This window comes from Maniola jurtina, chromosome 21, assembly GCF_905333055.1.
Source record: "Maniola jurtina chromosome 21, ilManJurt1.1, whole genome shotgun sequence".
Lineage (NCBI taxonomy): Eukaryota > Metazoa > Arthropoda > Insecta > Lepidoptera > Nymphalidae > Maniola > Maniola jurtina.
Genome location: NC_060049.1, coordinates 11,356,859 through 11,375,754, shown reverse-complemented (window position 1 = coordinate 11,375,754; position 18,896 = coordinate 11,356,859). Strand labels below are relative to the sequence as shown.

The 18,896-nt window shown below is 37.2% G+C and overlaps 2 protein-coding genes across 8 annotated transcripts in view; both read right to left on the bottom strand.

Annotated features, from left to right (window-relative positions):
- The window catches only part of LOC123876298 (protein Fe65 homolog), a 78,736-nt gene extending 74,506 nt beyond the window's left edge, over positions 1-4,230 (bottom strand). For all 5 annotated transcript variants that reach the window (XR_006798308.1, XR_006798309.1, XR_006798310.1 and 2 more), the window contains exon 1: positions 3,989-4,230. The gene's annotated coding sequence lies outside the window, so the exon portion shown is untranslated. The remainder of the gene's footprint in view (positions 1-3,988) is intronic.
- Positions 4,231-6,295: 2,065 nt separating this feature from the next.
- LOC123876294 overlaps positions 6,296-18,896 on the bottom strand; it is a 139,798-nt gene continuing 127,197 nt past the window's right edge. For 2 of the 3 annotated variants that reach the window (XM_045922501.1, XM_045922502.1), the window contains 4 exons: positions 12,611-12,746; positions 11,728-11,843; positions 11,053-11,152; positions 6,296-10,857 (listed from right to left, as the gene is read on the bottom strand). In XM_045922501.1, coding sequence (XP_045778457.1) covers positions 7,550-10,857; positions 11,053-11,152; positions 11,728-11,843; positions 12,611-12,746 — 3,660 coding nt within the window. In that variant the 3' untranslated portion in view covers positions 6,296-7,549. Of the gene's footprint in view, positions 10,858-11,052; positions 11,153-11,727; positions 11,844-12,610; positions 12,747-14,535; positions 14,787-18,896 lie in introns of those variants that run through there. The other variant, XM_045922503.1, reaches the window with a different exon arrangement.

Below are 18,896 nucleotides of genomic sequence, written 5' to 3'. Positions count from 1 at the left end.
TCAAATGAACAAAACTTGAAGTCACTAACAGTGGCGATAATGGACGACCTACATCCAAACTACGCTTTTAGCATCTTGAGTATCGTAAACTAGCCATGCCTGCAACTTTGTCTCCATTAAATGGATTTATTAATTAATTTGCGAAGTTCCATTCCATCAGCCTGTATACGTAGTCTTAGTACATAGTGCTTTCCAAGAGCGCGCCGCCAAACACGGTCCTCCGCCTTCCTCATCCGCCCGCTCCCCGCCACCTTCTTCAGGTCACTGCGGGCTGGAGGTCGTCCCACACTGCGCTTACCGATACGCGGTCTCCACTCACTCACTTTTAACTTGAAGGTATATTATACATGCGTAGTGGACTATGACAAAATCCTTCTCATTTTGAGAGGAGACCCGTACTCAGTAGTGAGCCGGTAATGGATAGATGATGATGGTTCTAAGAGCCAATAGTGGGCCATGAAGTAGATATGTTTGGATTGAGACGCTGAAAGTCTTGTATATATATTCTTACATAGCACCCCCGACAAGTGAAGGTTACAGTAACTAGAAAAGAGCTGATAACTTTCAAATGGCTGAACCGATTTTCTTAGATTATAGTAAGAACACTCTCGGTCAAGCCACCTTTCAAACAAAAAAAAAACTAAATTAAATTCGGTTCATTAGTTTAGAAACTAAGATGCCACAGACAGATACACACGTCAAACTTATAACACCCCTCCTTTTGGGTCGAGGGTTAGCAACCAAAGTATACTTTCTTACAAAATAATCTATTTCGTTAATTAGAAAAGTAACCTTGTAACCTGGTCGCTATCTATTCAGTGAACTACAAAGTAACCCCCGCCTGCGGTCGGGGTCTGAAAGGCACCCATTCGTTTCGAATACCGACTATGCGGTCAGACCCGTACACTAGGTAGAAGTCATTAGGTGATTGTTCAGCCTGAAATATTCTAAATTTTCTACTTCTAAATAGGGCAAGATATACTTATTACTTGTTAGTAATTGTTTACAAGTTATAATTTTCATGATAAAGATTTTTAACCCCCGACCCAAAAAGAGGGGTGTTATAAGTTTGACATGTGTATCTATCTGTCTGTGGCATCGTAGCTCCTAAACTAATGAACTGATTTTCATTTAGTTTTTTTGTTTGAAAGGTGGCTTGATCGAGAGTGTTCTTAGCTATAATCCAAGAAAATCGATTCAGCCGTTTGAAAGTTATCAGCTCTTTTCTAGTTACTGTAACCTTCACTTGTCGGGGGTGTTATAAATTTTTTAACCCCCGACCCAAAAAGAGGGGTGTTACAAGTTTGACGTGTGAATCTGTCTGTGGCATCGTAGCTCCTAAACTAATGAACCGATTTTAATTAAGTTTTTTTTTTGTTTGAAAGGTGGCTTGATCGAGAGTGTTCTTAGCTATAATCCAAGAAAATCGGTTCAGCCGTTTGAAAGTTATCAGCTCTTTTCTAGTTACTGTAACCTTCACTTGTCGGGGGTGTTATTTTTTAATTTACACTTGTAATTAACACTTGTAGCATATAAAATTGCTATAATACTAGCTTAAACTATTTCTTCAAGTTAATATTAAATAGGAGAGAGTAAAATGTATGAAACGATGAATGCATATTGCACATGCACATGTAAAGATCCAGCATGCATGGTAAACGGGTCACAACTCTCTACTGGCAGTAATTGCCGCGGCATCATTATTTGACGCTTTTCTGTCGTTTGAGCCTTTGACTGTGAAGAGTTTATAGGTCATTCTGAACGTTCAGCCTAGGTTAAATGACATATATTATGTACTAGCAGACTTTACCTGCGACATTGCTCGCGTAGAATTACCTTATTTCAATACCTATACAGAAGTGATCCTATAAGGGTTCCGGTTTTCCTTTTGAGGTACGGAACCCTAAAAATATCTAAAACTATACCTACCTTGTATCACCTCCAGATCTGAAGTCAGAACTATATTAAGCTGTCAAAGTGTATCTTCCAATAAATTTTAATACAAACCAAATTGTAACGAATGGCGGGCATTATGCAAATTGCGGGGCCTTCCGCGTTCGGGCCACTTTTAATTTATGGCCAATTTTCTTTACTCTACCTTTTTATATGAAAGTCTTAAAGGAAAGTTCCGCGATTTTTAATATACCTATCTATGTATTTAATAAGTTAAAAGTAAAAATTAATATTATTAAAGTAAATAAATTTATACACTGCATGTAAGTGCGTATGCCAAAACAAACGTAATACGCACAAAAAAAACGGCCAATTGCGAGTCGGACTCTCACGCGAAGGATTCCGTAGATTTTCATTTATTTTTATGTATAGTAAATAGTTTTTGATTTATGTGTAAAATGTTGGAAAAATACCCGAGTAAATAATCGAGTACAGAACCCTCAATGCGCGAGTCTGACTCGCACTTGGCCGGTTTTTTTCTTTTAAGGTACGTAACCCTAAAAACACTAGTCTGAAACTGCCCTAACAAAATTACAGAGGAGACAAAATACTGCGTCAATCAGCCACCCACACCTCATATTATAAGATGAAAGGCTGGTTACGGCGTCATACCTACCTACTCTGAAATTGGTGTAGGTTATGAACTTAACAGATCAATAGCATTTGATACCTACAATTATACTACTTACTTTTGGGGAAGTAACTATACCTACCTAATATTGGCGTTTTAATGCTTTTTAGGGTTCCGTACCTCAAAAGGAAAAACGGAACCCTTAGAGGATCACTTTGTTGTCTGTCTGTCTGTCTGTCTGTCCGTCATGTCTGTCAAGAAACCAATAGGGTACTTCCCGTTGACCTAGAATCATGAAATTTGGTAGGTAGGTAGGTCTTATAGCACAAGTACAGGAATAAATCTGAAAACCGCGAATTTGTGGTTACATCATTTAAAAAAAATTAAAATGTGTTTCAATTTTCAAAATAAGATAACTATACCAAGTGGGGTATGATATGAAAGGGCTTACCTGTACATCCTAAAACAAATTTTTAGTTATTTTTATATTTAATAGTTTTTGATTTATCGTGCAAAATGTTTGAAAAAATACCCGAGTACGGAACCCTCAGTGCGCGAGTCTGACTCGCACTTGGCCGGTTTCTTATCAATTTTTCGCAAACCTTGAAGAACTTGGCTATAGGTTTAACTACATCATAATATAAGCAGGCTTCCGGGTATAGCGGCCTTCAGGGGGCTTTGTTTAAGGTTGTTTAAATAGCGGTCCTAAAAATCCATACTAATGTTATAAATCCAAAAGTGTGTCTATTAGACTGCATCATCACTTAGGTACTCACTTACCACCAGGAGAGATTGCAGTCAAGGGCTAATTTGTATCTGAATTAAAAAATTTAAAACCTGGACTCGATGCAATAGCAAAAAAAAATTTTTGGGGACCTTCACTTATTTTGATGTAACATCCGTTAGGTCATTTTTTTCGTATAAAATATAGCCTATGTCACCCGGTCCTTTGCAATGAATCAATTGACACCTCATTCATCTAAATCGGCCCAGTAGTTTCAGCTCTATGGTGGAACACACAGAATCTGGATACAAACATACATACATGCATAGACTGCTAAAATCATAACCCTTCCTTTGACGTTGCCGCAGTCCGGTAAAAATGAATTGTAGGCAAACACCTATGTCCTACGAGTACTTTTGGTATATTATAGCATTTATAGCAGGTGACATGGGTATAATACGGACGAGAGAGTATCTAAGATATGTTAAAAAACTTGTATGTTATGTAAGTATTATGGTCAACATTTCGTAATGAAAAATCACAAAAATACACTGATACGTCGTAAGAAAATATTCTTAGCGTCCAAAAAACGTCCTAAACGCCACACGTATTGCAAACGTTAAGTAAAAATCAATGATTTCATACGTAACTCTACCTTCCACATAGAGCTGATGCTACTAACTTGCGTACTTACAATATGTATAGCTTAGAAGTAAATATGTTAAAGAATAATTCCTCACCTTTCGTCTTAAAGATAACTTGGTGGATCTTCAAGAAAAAAATATTACGTAAGCTAACAAAAGTTCAGTCTTTTTAGTCACAAATAAACAGTCAGCACACCACTATTTAATTGCAAAGGTTCATTTAAAAGTCTCCGTTTATTTATGAAATAACGAGAAAATATAGGTTTTTAAACGCGAGAGAGATGTAAATGAAAATAAAATGGAGTCGATCGGCACCCTTGTTGCGATTTGGGGTTACTCGGAACTCCGTAGGTTTAAGGGTGGATGTACGCATGCGTTGCTGAAGCTTCCCCTTGTGTTGGCGTTCGGAAACACCCTTCTGTATTTTCTTAACCCCGATTAAAAACAAAAAGAAATCACTATACTGATACAGTCCATAATATAACGCAATTTCCTAAAAACCAGTAAAAACCAGAAATATTTGCTACTAGGGGATGCCCGCGGCTTCATCCGCGTGGATTTCGGTTTTTTTCAAATCCCATAGGAACTCTTTGATTTTCCGGGATAAAATGTCCTTCCTCGGGATGTATCCCAAGTCTGTAACCAAACATTAAAATCGGTTCAGTGGTTGGGCCGTGAAAACGTAGCAGACAGACAGACAAACACACACTTTCGCATTTATAATATTAGTATGGATTGACTGAAAAACGAAAAGTCAAGTACCTAATCCCACTATTAGACTATGGTTACATTATAAGTATAATTATGTCTAGTCGTATATGAATTTTGGCGATTAAGTAAATGAAAAGTAAGACGCAGTATTTTGTCTCCTTTATTATTTTGTTAGAATGATTTCAGACTGTCGTTATTTCAGCGCGTATTACGCTTGTTTTGACATACGCACTTGCAGTGTATATAACCGTGATAGCCTTGTGGTTAAGATGTCCACCTCCTAATAGGAGGTCGGGGGTTCGATACCGGCCACGCATCTCTAACTTTACGGAGTTATGTGCACTTCAAGCAATTAAAATACCACTTCATTTAACGGTGAAGGAAAACATCGTGAGGAAACCTGCATGCCTGAGAGTTCCCCATAAAATTCTTTGCGTGAAGTCTGCCGATCCGCAATGGGCCAGTGCGGCGTGGTAAACTATAGCCAAACCTTCTCATTCTGAGAAGAGACCTGTGCTCTGTAGTGAGCCGACAATGGGTTGATCGTGATGATGATTATTCAAGCCTCAATAGCTCAACGGTTATAGGAGTGGACTGAATTCCGAAAGGTCGGCGGTTCAAACCCCAGCCGTTGCACTATTGTCGTACCCACTCCTAGCACCAGCTTTACGCTTAGTTGGAGGGGAAAGGGGAATGTTATTCATATTTAAAATGGCTAATATTCTTTAAAAAAATTATTCAAGTGTAGCAAAAATGCCCAAAACAGTTCCTTACATAATATATTTCTTGTCTCACATTTTTAATATCCCAAGGATTTTTTTTTAATATCGAGGCATTAGGTACGGAAATTGAATCTTTGTTGACACAAATATTCGAAAGCGGCCTGGGATCCTAAGAAAATACTGCTTAAATATATGAATGGAAAATATTTTTATGGTGAAAGGCAAAACGATAACAAGTGTAAATTAAAAAATAACACCCTCGACAAGTGAAGGTAACTAGAAAAGAGCTAGAAAAGAGCTGATAACTTTCAAACGGCTGAACCGATTTTCTTGGATTATAGCTAAGAACATTCTCGATCAAGTCACCTTTGAAACAAAAAAAAACTAAATTAAAATCGGTTCATTAGTTTAGGAGTTACGATGCCACAGACAGTCAGACACTTACGTCCTACTTATTGCACTGGCTTTACCCAATCGAATTTGCCTTCTGGACCGATGCAACGGTAGAGTCTTGATTTATCATAAGAGCCACGAATTGGCCTCATAATATGATGCCAATTTTTTTAGCGTACTAAAATTTGGGTCCCGTATTAATTGAGTAAGTGATGCCTAAATTAAAGTGGAATTTACATTACCAAATTAGACGTTTACACGTGCAATTGATAATGAAATTAATTTCATAAACCACTTTCGTGCCACTAATTTCATTATGTAAATTCCGCTTTAGAGTTATTCCTAATTAGTAGGTATTTATTATTCACTAACTGATACCTGCGACTTCGTTCGCGTGGATCTATGTGCTAATCCAGGGTATAATCTATCTCCATTCTAAACAGCCCAATCCGTCCAGTAGTTTTTGCGTGAAGGAGTAACAAACATACACACACACACACACACATACAAACTTTCTCCTTTATAATATTAATGTGATGTGAAGAGGAACGGAAGGAATCCAGAAATACAACAGTGAAACTATAGCAATAAAATTTGTATTTCACAGTTCAGAAATGTTTAATACATAATGTAGTCTTTAATAAAATATAACTATCGCTATATCATTGCAATAACACTCAAAAATACACTTGTCTTAACAACGAACGTTAGCTATTCTTAAATTTTATATTTATATAATTATATATATAACGTTATTCTGAGAATATTTTTGAAATCTACTTAAATATTAATAAATGAACCTATATGTACTTATTACTTTTATTACGCAGTTGTATACAGCAATATCCTTATTGTGGGATTATGAAAATATACTTTCATTTATTTTTCTCTTTCGCTACTAATTTATAACTTCATTTAATTTTATCTAGCACTTCATTTAAAATGAAAATGCAAATTTATTATTCTCCATTTAAATAAACTGGACACAGTAAATGTGTTGAAAGAAAAATATTTAATAATATTTTATCTTAATTATGTATGTTTGTCTCGTTAGGTTTTATTTATTAATGAAATGCATCTTGCGAGTGGATCTAAACCCTATAAAATGCATAATTATTTTACATTCAAATTTCTCCGTCCAGTTAATTTACATTTAATATTATTTTTGAAATAAATGAAATTTACTCGTCTAAGGTTAAGTCTAAAAAGACAGTGATATCGTCAGAAAAACCTGTGATAAATGCAACCTTTACAAAAACATCTTTTTTGGCTATACCTATCTATTTCTATACTTCATATTATTGAGTTAAATCTTCTATATTAGATTTTAATTTCATCACAATACTATTTTCCAACAATAAACAATATTGCATCAAGCAATTCTTTTTAAATACAATTCCATTTGTGGTCTTAACGCCGAAATTAATAATCAATCTCTCTCTAATCTGTCGATGAGTTATTTAGAAACGCTGTTGTCAAAAACTATATCATTTTTGACAAATAACACCGTTGTTTAGTTACAGATAGTTTCATTATTAGTTTCAGCGGTTAGAACTAGTGAACTATTTGTTCAAATTATTTTTTATACTGAACCACATTTTAAATTTTGTGTGCATGATCTTGAAGTTTTTATATAAAAGTGTTCTTCTAATTATAGGCCCTTTGAAAAGGTAGTTCACCAGCTTTGCTTCTATCAATTTTACAACGACAATCAGCTAAAACAGAAGTTAATTTGTCTTATTACCTAAAATGTGTTTTATATTTTATTTATACAAAATGCAACTTAATTGGAACTGCGTTGCAACTTGCAATGTTACGCTTAGCACCTTGTTTATTTGGTCATCCCCTGTTTCGCGCGCCGCTCCCACTCGGCCCTCATTTGCAAAATGCCTTTGAACTGAGGGGACGCATCCGCTTCCTCTACGGCCTTCTCTTTCGCACTTTCAATCTTTTCGTTATCTCCGTCCTTTTCTATCACAGAACTTTCACGCTTTTCCTTTTCTAACGACTGTCTAAAGTCATCCTTTCTTTGCCAAGGCCGCTTTGATAACGTATCTGCTTTGTAAGCCATCGCTTCACTTTTAGCTGTTATGCTCTTGATATCTTCTCTATCGTTTGCTGAATCGGGGAAGGTTCTATTTCTTAATCTCTTTTCAGGTGTGGAATCTGATACTTCTTTCTTATATTTATTGACTTCATTTCTGAATACTGGTGCACTGTCCCTTTTAGTACTGACACCGTTAATGCTTACGCTCCTTTGGTAATGACTTCCGAACTGACTGACTCTCGCTGCGATATCAACTAATTTGTTCTCCGCACTTTGTTCCTTATTCTCTTCATTTTCTTTGTCACTGTCTCTAGATTTAATAGACGCATTGAATTCATTTTTCAATAGCTTCGACCTTGCCGCTATTGCATTAGCTTCAGCGATTTCGTGTGCTATATGATCAGCCTCAGAATCTTTGAGCTTCAGAGACCGTCGAGCGAAAACTTTCATTAGCTCTGGTTCATCATCATTTTTTCTATCGCCTCGAGATTCTTTACCAATCACGCGTTTTTTCCTAAAAATAACAGTCTCCTCATGTCTGTCTGGGGTTTTGTTTTCGTTACTATCGGTACTTTGAATTGAGCTTTTGCTACCAAAACTGGAACGCGATTTTTGATCAATAGATATGTTATCATCTATTTTTTCAGTGCTACCTTCCGTACTGACTGAGCTAGTTCTAGATTTTTCAGGCCGATCTTGAGCGTCGACGCTGAATGATTTCTTTTTGAAAAAATGTTTGGGAGTCAAAGGGCTTTGACTAGGAGTAATATTGCCCGTATTAGTCACTGCTGTTTTTGGAGTGACAACCGTAACTTTTTCTTCAGATTGAGTGCTATCGACAGCCTCAGTTTTTTTAAAAGAATCCTTTCTGGTTTGGATGTCTTGTGTGGACTTTGTTTCTGTGACAAGAAAACATTCAATATTTTCTTCTTTTTCTGCTTGAGGACTGTCAGTTTTCTTTGGTGTTACATTAGCAGTTAAAACTACATTAGTAACTGGCTTTGAATCCACTTTATTCAACTGTATGTTTAAAAATTCAGGGACACCTGGCTTAGTAGTCCCAGATTTCTGAACTTTTTCATCACTTTTACTTATTTTTAAGGGTTCTACAGTTTTAATTGTTGCAACCGGTGTTTGATCCTTGTTTATATGTGTGACAGATATGAAACTTTCGGAATCCACTTTATGGCCTTTGTGGTGGTTAGTTTTAGACTGGCCTAGTGCGCTTTCAACAGAGATAGTTTTACGTCTGTCATCGATGGGTTTTTCTGGGCTACTTTTTACACTATCTAAAGAACTAGATTTGAGTATTGGAGACATAATAGGTTTAGGCGAACTAATAATATCATCGATTTTAGCCTCTATCTGAGAAATGTCACTATCGCGTTTGTGTGTGTCCATTGTGATTTGAATGCTGTTTGTGAACAGTTTTCTTTCTTCACTCAGGTCGGGCTTCAGGCTGTCAAGGTAACTGCTATCAGTGCTCGGCAAGCTATCGTAATTTACTTCAGAGTTGCTTTGAAGCAAACTATAGTTTCTAGCAGAAATTCTCTTAGCATAATCGTGTCTTTCGCTTACGTTCCTTCTATAATTCACTTCCCAGCTTTCAAGCAAAGGTTCTGAAATGCCAACTATTGCCGGAAGACTGGGCATCTGATTTTCTTGGGAGCTAATTGAAGGCGATTCAGACGCATATCTAAAACTGTGGGATTTGCCTAGACTGCTTCTTGATTCAACGTATTCCTCTCCCAAAGATCTCAGTCCAGAGGTAACGTAAGATTCTTCAGTTTTACCAAGATGATGGACAGTGTCGCGTTTAGCCACAATTTCTTTTTCCCGAAAATCGGTCGCTTCTGAGGATCTGCTCATATACTTCATGTTTTCGGAACTATGAGTAATATTCTTGGTGGGAGAAGAAGACATCATTACACTAGGATTGAAGTAAGGAATATTTTTAGGCATACTTCCACTGTGAAAGACGTAATCATTATTGACATTTTTGATTCTCATTCCTCTTACAGGAGGTTCTTCGTCAGAAACTTCGAAAGTGGCGGATAAACTTTCCTCCTGAGTTCTGCTTGCTAATTCATCAGCTAAAAATGCTTTTGTCGCAAATGGGTCAATCAGCCTCTGAACTGAGATGGGTCTTTTAGATTTGTCATGATGCAAACTAAAAGATTCTCTCTTATTTTCATCAATGACTTCCTTTGAGGAGGAACGCTTGGTTCTCTCTACTCTTTCGCTGTAATCTTCGCGTCTGCTAAATCTATTTTTCATTTCCAAATTCAACATTTTGTCTGTTTCTTCGGCAACTTTGAGATCAGTTATGCTATATTCGACACCGGCAACTTTGGCAGCACTGTACACGTCTTTGTATGCTCCGTCGTGAACGTAAGCACCTTTATTATCTATTCTCTTGTGCATTTGATTGGCGAAGACTTTCTGGCCGGCAGATTTGTACGAGCGCTCAGCGGGGACTGGCTTGTAGCCCTGGCTTTGATCTCCGTAGTAAAACCCTGAACTCCTCTCTGTGTCTACAGCCTTGTATTGTGCTGTGGACTTCTCCATTTTCGTTTTCTTGACATCTTGTTGGCCCTCTCCATCCGTCTGATCCTTCTTGGACTTCTTTCCACTCTTTCTCAGCAGTAGTCTACTGAAAAACGACTCCTCTTTCTTTGAAGATCTTATGACTTCGTTCTCGAGTTTCTTTTCTGACTTAGATTTCTTTTCAAGGCAAGTTTCTTCGGCATACTTCTTGTCAGAGCGACACTTTGAAATCCTCTCCTCCGATTGGTACGTGTGAGCCTCGCTTGTTTGTATTTTTGGTGAACTTTCTCTGAGCGGTTGGTCTTGAGTACTTGATTTGCTTCGTTTGATGGAAGACCTGGGTGTGTTGGACTCTGCAATGCTCAGTTTGGTCGGAGACTGCCCGACAACTTGGCTCAACGCTAGTCCAGGGGGTAGGGAGGAAGATTTGAGTTTAGTATCGCTTGGAGTGTCGAGAACTTTCTGTAACTCTCGGTTCAGTTGCTGATGGTGTTGCTCTTTAACGATCATATGATGCTTCGTAGTGGTCGATGAAGAGAATGATTCTGGAAAAAGAAGATTATAGTTCAATAAACGAATTTTATGCTATAAAACATTCTTAATAATATTAAGAACAATTGGATAGGATCATTGAATTTTTCTGTACTAGTTTTGTGGTGTTCATTGAACTTTTTATTATATACTATACATTAATATCGATTTTTAAATGGGTTAAGATTTAAGATGATGTGAATACGTACCAGTAACAACTTCTGAGGTTTTAAAGGCGACTTCAGGAGTAGTGCTTCGTATCATTTCTTCGTTCAGCTCGGGGGTTATCGGCAAGGCTGACGCGGCAATCTGTAATTTAGAAAATTCGTGTGCTGAAGTTAAACTGAGAAAAAACTGAATTAAAGAAATGTACAGTACAGTTACAGTAACTAGAAAAGAGCTGATAACTTTCAAGCGACTGAACCGATTTTCTTGGATTATTATAGCTAGGTACACTCTCGATCAAGCCACATTTAAAAAAAACTAAATTAAAATCGGTTCATTAGTTTAGGAACTACGATGCCACAGACAGATACACAGATACACATATACACACGTCAAACTTATAACACCCCTCTTTTTGGGTCGGGGGTTAAAAAAGAAAGCTCCGAAAGGCCATTTATCACACCACATATCTATTTTCTTAACATTTTAAAATTATAATATTTGAGTTACAATTTACTTTTACGTTACGTTACGTTACGTTACAAATTGCAATTTTGAACCCTTTAATTTGTACAAGAAATTCACAATATTTGTGCCAAATTACAACTTAACCGGCCCAGCAGATTCCGAGCAAATTGGCTGTGACAGACGTACAGACAGACAGACACACGAGTGATGCCAGTTGTGAACTTGAGAAGGATTATAAGCTTAGTACTTACAGGGTTGGCTTTCTTCCGTCTCGGCGCGCCGTGCGTGCGGCGTGGTCGCACCGCCATCTTGTGGCGCGCTGCCGAGTGCGACAGCGGCGCCACGCCCGGCGGCGGCTCCGATGAGTCTGGAAGACACAGACCAAACCATTGTTAACCGACTTTAAAAAAGGAGGAGGTTCTCAATTCGTCGGAATCTTTTCTTTTTTATGTATGTACCCGATTTCTCAAAGATGCCTGGACCGATTTGAATTTTTTTTTTTTTGAAAGGGTATAATTCGCAGGTGGTTCCATATAAATTTGGTCAAGATCTGATGAATATCTTCGGAGATGGAGAACAGAACTCCTCAATGGATAAGAGCAAATTGCTCGCGATCAGTGTAATAGCTTAGTAAACAGTAGGGTTTTAACTGGGCATAGCATATTATAATACAGTGGGGCCATTAAAAATTGTGAAATAAAAAATTTAAAAAAAAGCCGACATCAAAAACCACAATTATTTTTTACTTTTAGTGTTTGTGGTTTTTGAAGTCAGTTTTTTTTTGAAAATTTTTCTAATCACAATCAACCTTGTGGCCCAAAGCACTCATGACAAACCTTGGATGATACTCGGAAAGAAGCTCGGTCTCGAGGTTTTCGAGGCGGTCGACCCTTTTTTTATCAGACTTTTTTATCGACAGTCATACATAGATTTAATCTAAATCCATTAGAATTTCCTCTGACCCAAAAAAAAAAATAGCGGATTTGTTGCCATCACAGATAAATTCAGCCTATTTGGATCCTGGACCTATTATATCCCTTTACAAAATGTGTTGAGGTCACGCCTGTTTGGCATTAATGCTGAGACTTTCGAGTCCAGTGGGTTGGTCTCTGCTATGCTGTTCTTGATACTCACTATAGATATCGGAGTGGTCACTCCGCGACTGGTCGTGCTGGTGGCTGCTGCTGCTGTCGTCGTCCATCTCCGACGAGCCCACGCTGAGCAGCGAGCCGTCGCTGCAGGACGACTGCGATATGCCGGCATGGTGACGCTGGGGAGGAAGAAACAGCCTTTTAAGACAATCGAATAGAATAGAATCTTTTAAAATACAGGATGTAACTAGAACGCTAGCAAAAACAAAGACAGGTGATAATACTGATGATTACTGAAAAGATACCATAAAAAAACTGCGAAAAAAAATATAAAATCCTGTATTTTTTAAAAGTTCACATGATATTGCAAATACAACGTCTGACTGACGCTGAGGTTAACGAACGTTACGTAAATATGTCACTCGAAGCCAATGGGGCATTGAACCGAGTTTAGCACGCTATACAATGCGGGTTTGAAAAATACTAAATCACAAGGCAAATGGTTATTGGCATTGGATTATTTTAAGGTAGTAGGTATAATAATAACGCTATGTTTAATAGTTAGTCTATGTTACATACATTAACGCTAGCGTTAATGTATGTAACATATAACTGTATATAAATAGCAAATAAACGAACAGACGGGTCGCTGATGTCAAATAATAATTAGCGACAAATGCCTTTGTAGCACCAGAGGAACCGCCAATGCGTTGCCAACTCTTCAGGACTTTATTTATCTGGCCCTTCCAATGACCGCATGAACAACATCGAAGTTGGTTCCACAAGACCGCGTTATCTTATTCCGAAATCCGAATCAAAACGTACTTCTAGGTAAACGCGTCCATCTTAGACCACATCAACACTTTCCATCAGGTGTGATTGTGGTCAAGCGCTTACCTATAGTGAATAAAAAAAAAATCGATGATACCGTGATAAAGTTATGAACCATAATAAAAATAATATGCACATGAAAAGTTATCTTCAAATAAAACTACCGTCATATCATTATCACATCATTTTATATCACACATGACATTATCACTTCGTTATCAACGAGAACTATTGACTATTATATTTTTGTTGTACTTTTTCTTAGGCTAGCGCTTGACTACAAATAGACATACTGGCAAGTGATAATGCAGCCTTGGAGCATGCTTGACTAGAAGATGCCTATTCAAATATAAAAAAAACTTTAAGGTTGAACTTCTCAAATGGATCATGGAATTGATTTCAGCAGTCCTGAAACACTCATGTGATAAATACTATTTAAAAAAAATTGGTTGTCTGTAAAGTCGGTTTACTGACGATAGTTGAACGTGACAACAAAGGCCGATCGCGGCGTTACCTCGCGTTACCCCGCCTGCTGCGGCGAGGTAACGCCGCATGAGTCATGTTTTATCGTGCGTGCAGCCGGCTGTATCGAATTATAAGACGTTGTCACGTCAAAAACCTTGCCTACGGCTCCGTTTTTGACCTCACACTCGTGTTTTAAAAACCTCTATTATGTAACAGTTTCATAAACCACTATTAAGTATATTATTATTTTATTATAGAATACTTTAGTGCATCCATAAATATTATAAATGCGAAAGTCTGTCTGTCTGTCTGTCTGCTAACTTTTCACGGACTAACAGTTGAGCCGATTTTGATGAAATTTGGTACAGAGTTAGCTTACATCCCAGGGAAGGACATAGGCTACTTTTTATCCCGGAAAATTTGCTTTTCCGGGATAAAAAGTAGCCTAAAAAGTTCCCAAGGGATTCTTAAAGGGCCATCTGTTTAACCGATTTATATGAAACGTACAGAGGTAGCTTGCGTCCCGGAAATTTACATAGGGAACTTTTCATCCCAGAAAATCAAAGAGTTCCCACGGGATTTAAAAAAACCTAAATCTACGCGGACGAAGTCGCGGGCATTATCGATTTATTTATCTTTTGATTGAAGATGCGCCAGATACAAGCTACAAACCTTGATATTGGCACTGATATACTTTCTCCTCGGCGGTCGTCTCACGCCCACCTCCCCGCTCGTGCTTGTCACATACAGCATCATCGTGGTATGCTATGTTTGTGTGTCTCTATGTGTTACATCACTTTACACTATTTCACTATTTCTTACATATCACTATTTGAAATGTCATTATCACTCTTATTTTACATTGTCACTCATTGTTTTTGTTTCTTTTATTTTACTGGATATATTTACCTACTATTTATTTAACATATTAGATTATATACTACATATAATATTATAAATGCGAAAGTATATCTGTCTGTCTGTCTGTCCGTCTGTCTGTCTGTCTGCTACCCTTTCACGGCCCAACAGTTTAACCGATTCTGACGAAATTTAGCTTATATCCTTGGGACGGACATAGGCTACTTTTTATGCCGGAAGATCAAAGAGTTCCCACGGGACTCCTAAAGATCCATCCACTTTACCAATTTGTATGTTGCGAGGTAGCTTGCGTCCATGTAATTGACATAGGCAACTTTTTATCCCGGAAAATCAAACAGTTCCCACGGGATCTTTAAAAACCTTAATCCACGCGGAAGAAGTTACCGGCATCCTCTAGTTAGATTATAATAGTTAAGTGCAGTTATTAACAAATTGTTTTTGTTACCATTTTGTGATCACTAATCCTTCAAAATCCTATAAATGATTAATATAATAATGCATGTTTGTTTGGTCATGTCCTATGCGTTCACGCATCATTCAATCGATTTGATTTCGAAAAATTTGTACAACTGTTGTTGGCACTTGTGTTAGATAAGTGATGGCTCGAGAAATAGATATTTTTTTAATCACAGACATAAACAAGTTTAATTAGCAATGTACACCTTCTTACTCGTCAATAGAAATTGAAATTATATTTTTATAGTTGTAATGAGTACTACGTATAATTCTGTTGTATAATTGCATTATACTTGCTCAACAACTTGTCAAAATACATGTTTTTTTTTTTTTTGAAAGATAGGTACTACTTGCTTAATACTGAGCAGTTTTTATTGAGATCATTCCCACGATGTTCAAAATACCTGAACTACACCTAGTTGGCTACTGTTTTATATAATTCAAATCAGGTTTTTAATCGACTCCAAAAATGGAGAATTCCACGCATACCTATTGCCTAGCCTTTATTGTATTAACAATAATATTGCTTATTTATTACCCCCGACCCAAAAAGAGGGGTGTTATAAATTTGACGTGTGTATCTGTCTGTGGCATCGTAGCTCCTAAACTAATGAACTGATTTTAATTTAGATTTTTGGTTGAAAGGTGGCTTGATAGAGTGTTCTTAGCCATATAATCTAAGAAAATCGGTTCAGCCGTTTGAAAGTTATCAGCTCTTTTCTAGTTACTGTAACCTTCATTTGTCGGGGGTGTTTTCCCCGTGACTTCGTCATTTTAGGGTTCCGTACGCAAAGGTTAAAACGAACCCTATTAATGTCACTCTAGCACTGTCTGTGCGTCCGTTTGTCACGGGTCTCTAGCTGGTAGACGAAGCGATCAATTCGATTTTCGAAAGCTTTACTTAATAATAATTCTTTGTTTTACTACGTAACCCTAAAACCAATCAAGTGCGAGTCGGACTTGCACATTAATGGTTCCGTACCAGATAATACCATTTTGATTTTTTTTACTATTATAGCGTCAATAGAAATACCTACACATTCCTTGAAAATTTGAAGTCTATCTCTACCTACTAGCAATTTATTGAGATACAGCCTGCTGACAGACGGACAGACAACGGATGAACAGACAGATGGGTAGACGGACTGACAGCGGAGGCATTGTAATAGGGTCCCGTTGGCTCTCTTCGGGTACGGAACCCTAAAAACTTACATGGCTATCATCGCTCCACAATACCCAATAGTTAGATAATCTCTGTTATCCAACGCTCTAACTAATGTATTACTACAAACTAATCTTCCGTATTACATCGTAACAGACGGATTACTAATGTCGGATTAATTCATCAACACCTCAATTAAACGTGCATTGGTTTGGTTAATGAAGTGATTTTTTCGTAGCCATAAGGATCACTTTGTTGTCTGTCTGTCTGTCTGTCCGTCTGTCGTGTCTGTCAAGAAAACCTGTATGGTAGGTACCTCCCGTTGACTTAGACGTAGAACGATTTAGTAAAGTAAGTCGTGAAAACATTTTTAATAGGCGACTTATTGTCCCCGGAAAATTAAAGAGTTTGCACAGGATTTTTAAAAACCTATAAGTAAATTCAGCCAAAGTCAAAAATCACGGGCATCATTTATGCAGAGAAGTAGGTTGTATCCCAGGAATGGGCATTGGCTACTTTTTATCTCGGAAAAACATATTTTAAAAATATTTTTTCAACCTAAATACCCGGTATCGTCTAGTCTATTACAAGGTACAATAATATAATTATTAATCTATAAGTAACAGATTGTAACTGGTAATTAATTAGACGTTTTTAAAGCCTATAAAGACAAATTCATATTATTTATAGTATTTTTAGTAATTCATATTATTTATAGTATTTTTCATAATCATACAAAAAATGGAAAACTTAATCGGTTTTTCACGTTATAGATCTCAAATTAATGTCAAGATCATGATTTAGCGCGACACGCAAATACTTTGCACGAATGTTTTTATTGCAACGATAGTTATATGCGAATATATATGCAATGTCCAGAGTTCTGACAGTTGGCATTGTACGCTGTCAGCCATTGAAAAATATCGCTTTTCAATTCGACACAAGAACAGATTGCGAAATTCCAATTCCATATACAATCGGTAATTAATGGTTAGCGGCCGAAATTGACAATAAATAAATCGGTCCTCCGTATAAATCTATCGATATGTTAATACTTAGCTAAGTTTTTATTATTGTTTTCGTCGTATGTCGTATTCAATGTAACTACATACATCATCTTCTAACAAGTGTAAATTAAAAATTTATAACACCCCCGCGACAAGTGAAGGTTACAGTAACTAGAAAAGAGCTGATAACTTTCAAGTGGCTGAACCGATTTTCTTGGATTATAGCTAAGAACACTCTCGATCAAGCCACCTTTCAAAGAAAAAAAAAACTAAATTAAAATCGGTTGATTAGTTTAGGAGCCACGATGCCACAGACAGATACATAGATACACACGTCAAACTTATAATACCCCTCTTTTTGGGTCGGGGTCAAAAAAAGTTCTAATATAACTTTTAGTTAATGTTAACAGCTGTGAGTAAATCTATAATTTAGTATGGACGGAAAAGGGAGTAAAACGTCGTGATTTAACATTATGGCAGACCTAGTCCGGATTGCTACATTTTACACACCTTTGAGAACATTCTGGAGAACTGTCAGGCATGCAGGTTTCCTCACGATGTTTTCCTTCACCGTTAAAGCAAGTGATATTTAATATAGATGGCGCTATCGATCATTAACTTGTAGTGTCTACATAAAAGTGTCAGACAATGTTACGGAACCGAACAATGTTCGAATCAGAACTGCACATAACCGGTTTTTTAGGGTTCCGTACATCAAAAGGAAAAACGGAACCCTTAAAGGATCACTTTGTTTTCTGTCTGTCTGTCAAGAAAACGTCCTATAGGGCACTTCCCGTTTACCTACAATTATGAAATTTGGCAGGTAGGTAGGTCTTATAGCCCAAGTAATGGAAAAAATCCGAAAACTGTGAATTTGTGGTTACATGATTAAAAAAAGATTAATATGTGTTTAAATTTTCAATGTAAGAGAGTTATACCAAGTGGGATGTCATATGAAAGGGTTTTGCTTGCAAGTTCTGAAACAGATATTAATTTATTTTTATGCATAATAGTTTTTGATTAGATATCGTGCAAAATGTCGGAAAAAATACCGGAGTACGGGACCCTCGGTGCGCGAGTCTGACTCGCAGTTGGCCGGTTTTTTTCCAAATATGTGCCCTGCTCATTGCCTCTTGAGTTTCACAATCCGCTGAGCTATATCGGTATTCGGTTACACTGGTTCTCCTACGGATCTCCTCATTTCTGATTTGATCACGTAGAGAAACTCCAAGCATAGACAAGCAAGCTCTCTCCATCCATGGCCCCAAACATACTCGTACCTAATTCAAAATCAGCATATTGGACAATGACATGAACTACAACAATCGTGGATGACATCCGCTTTCCCGCTATCAGCATCGCGTCCCCCACATCCGCTTTCTATCAGATCATACCTATGTACATGTATAAGAGCGAATTGTGCTGCGGTTTAGAAATCATATTTACTTATATTATTTATGATTTATAGGTTCAATTCTAAGGCATTTATTACCTCTCCGTAGAAAGAAAACCTTCGTGGTTGCAATTGA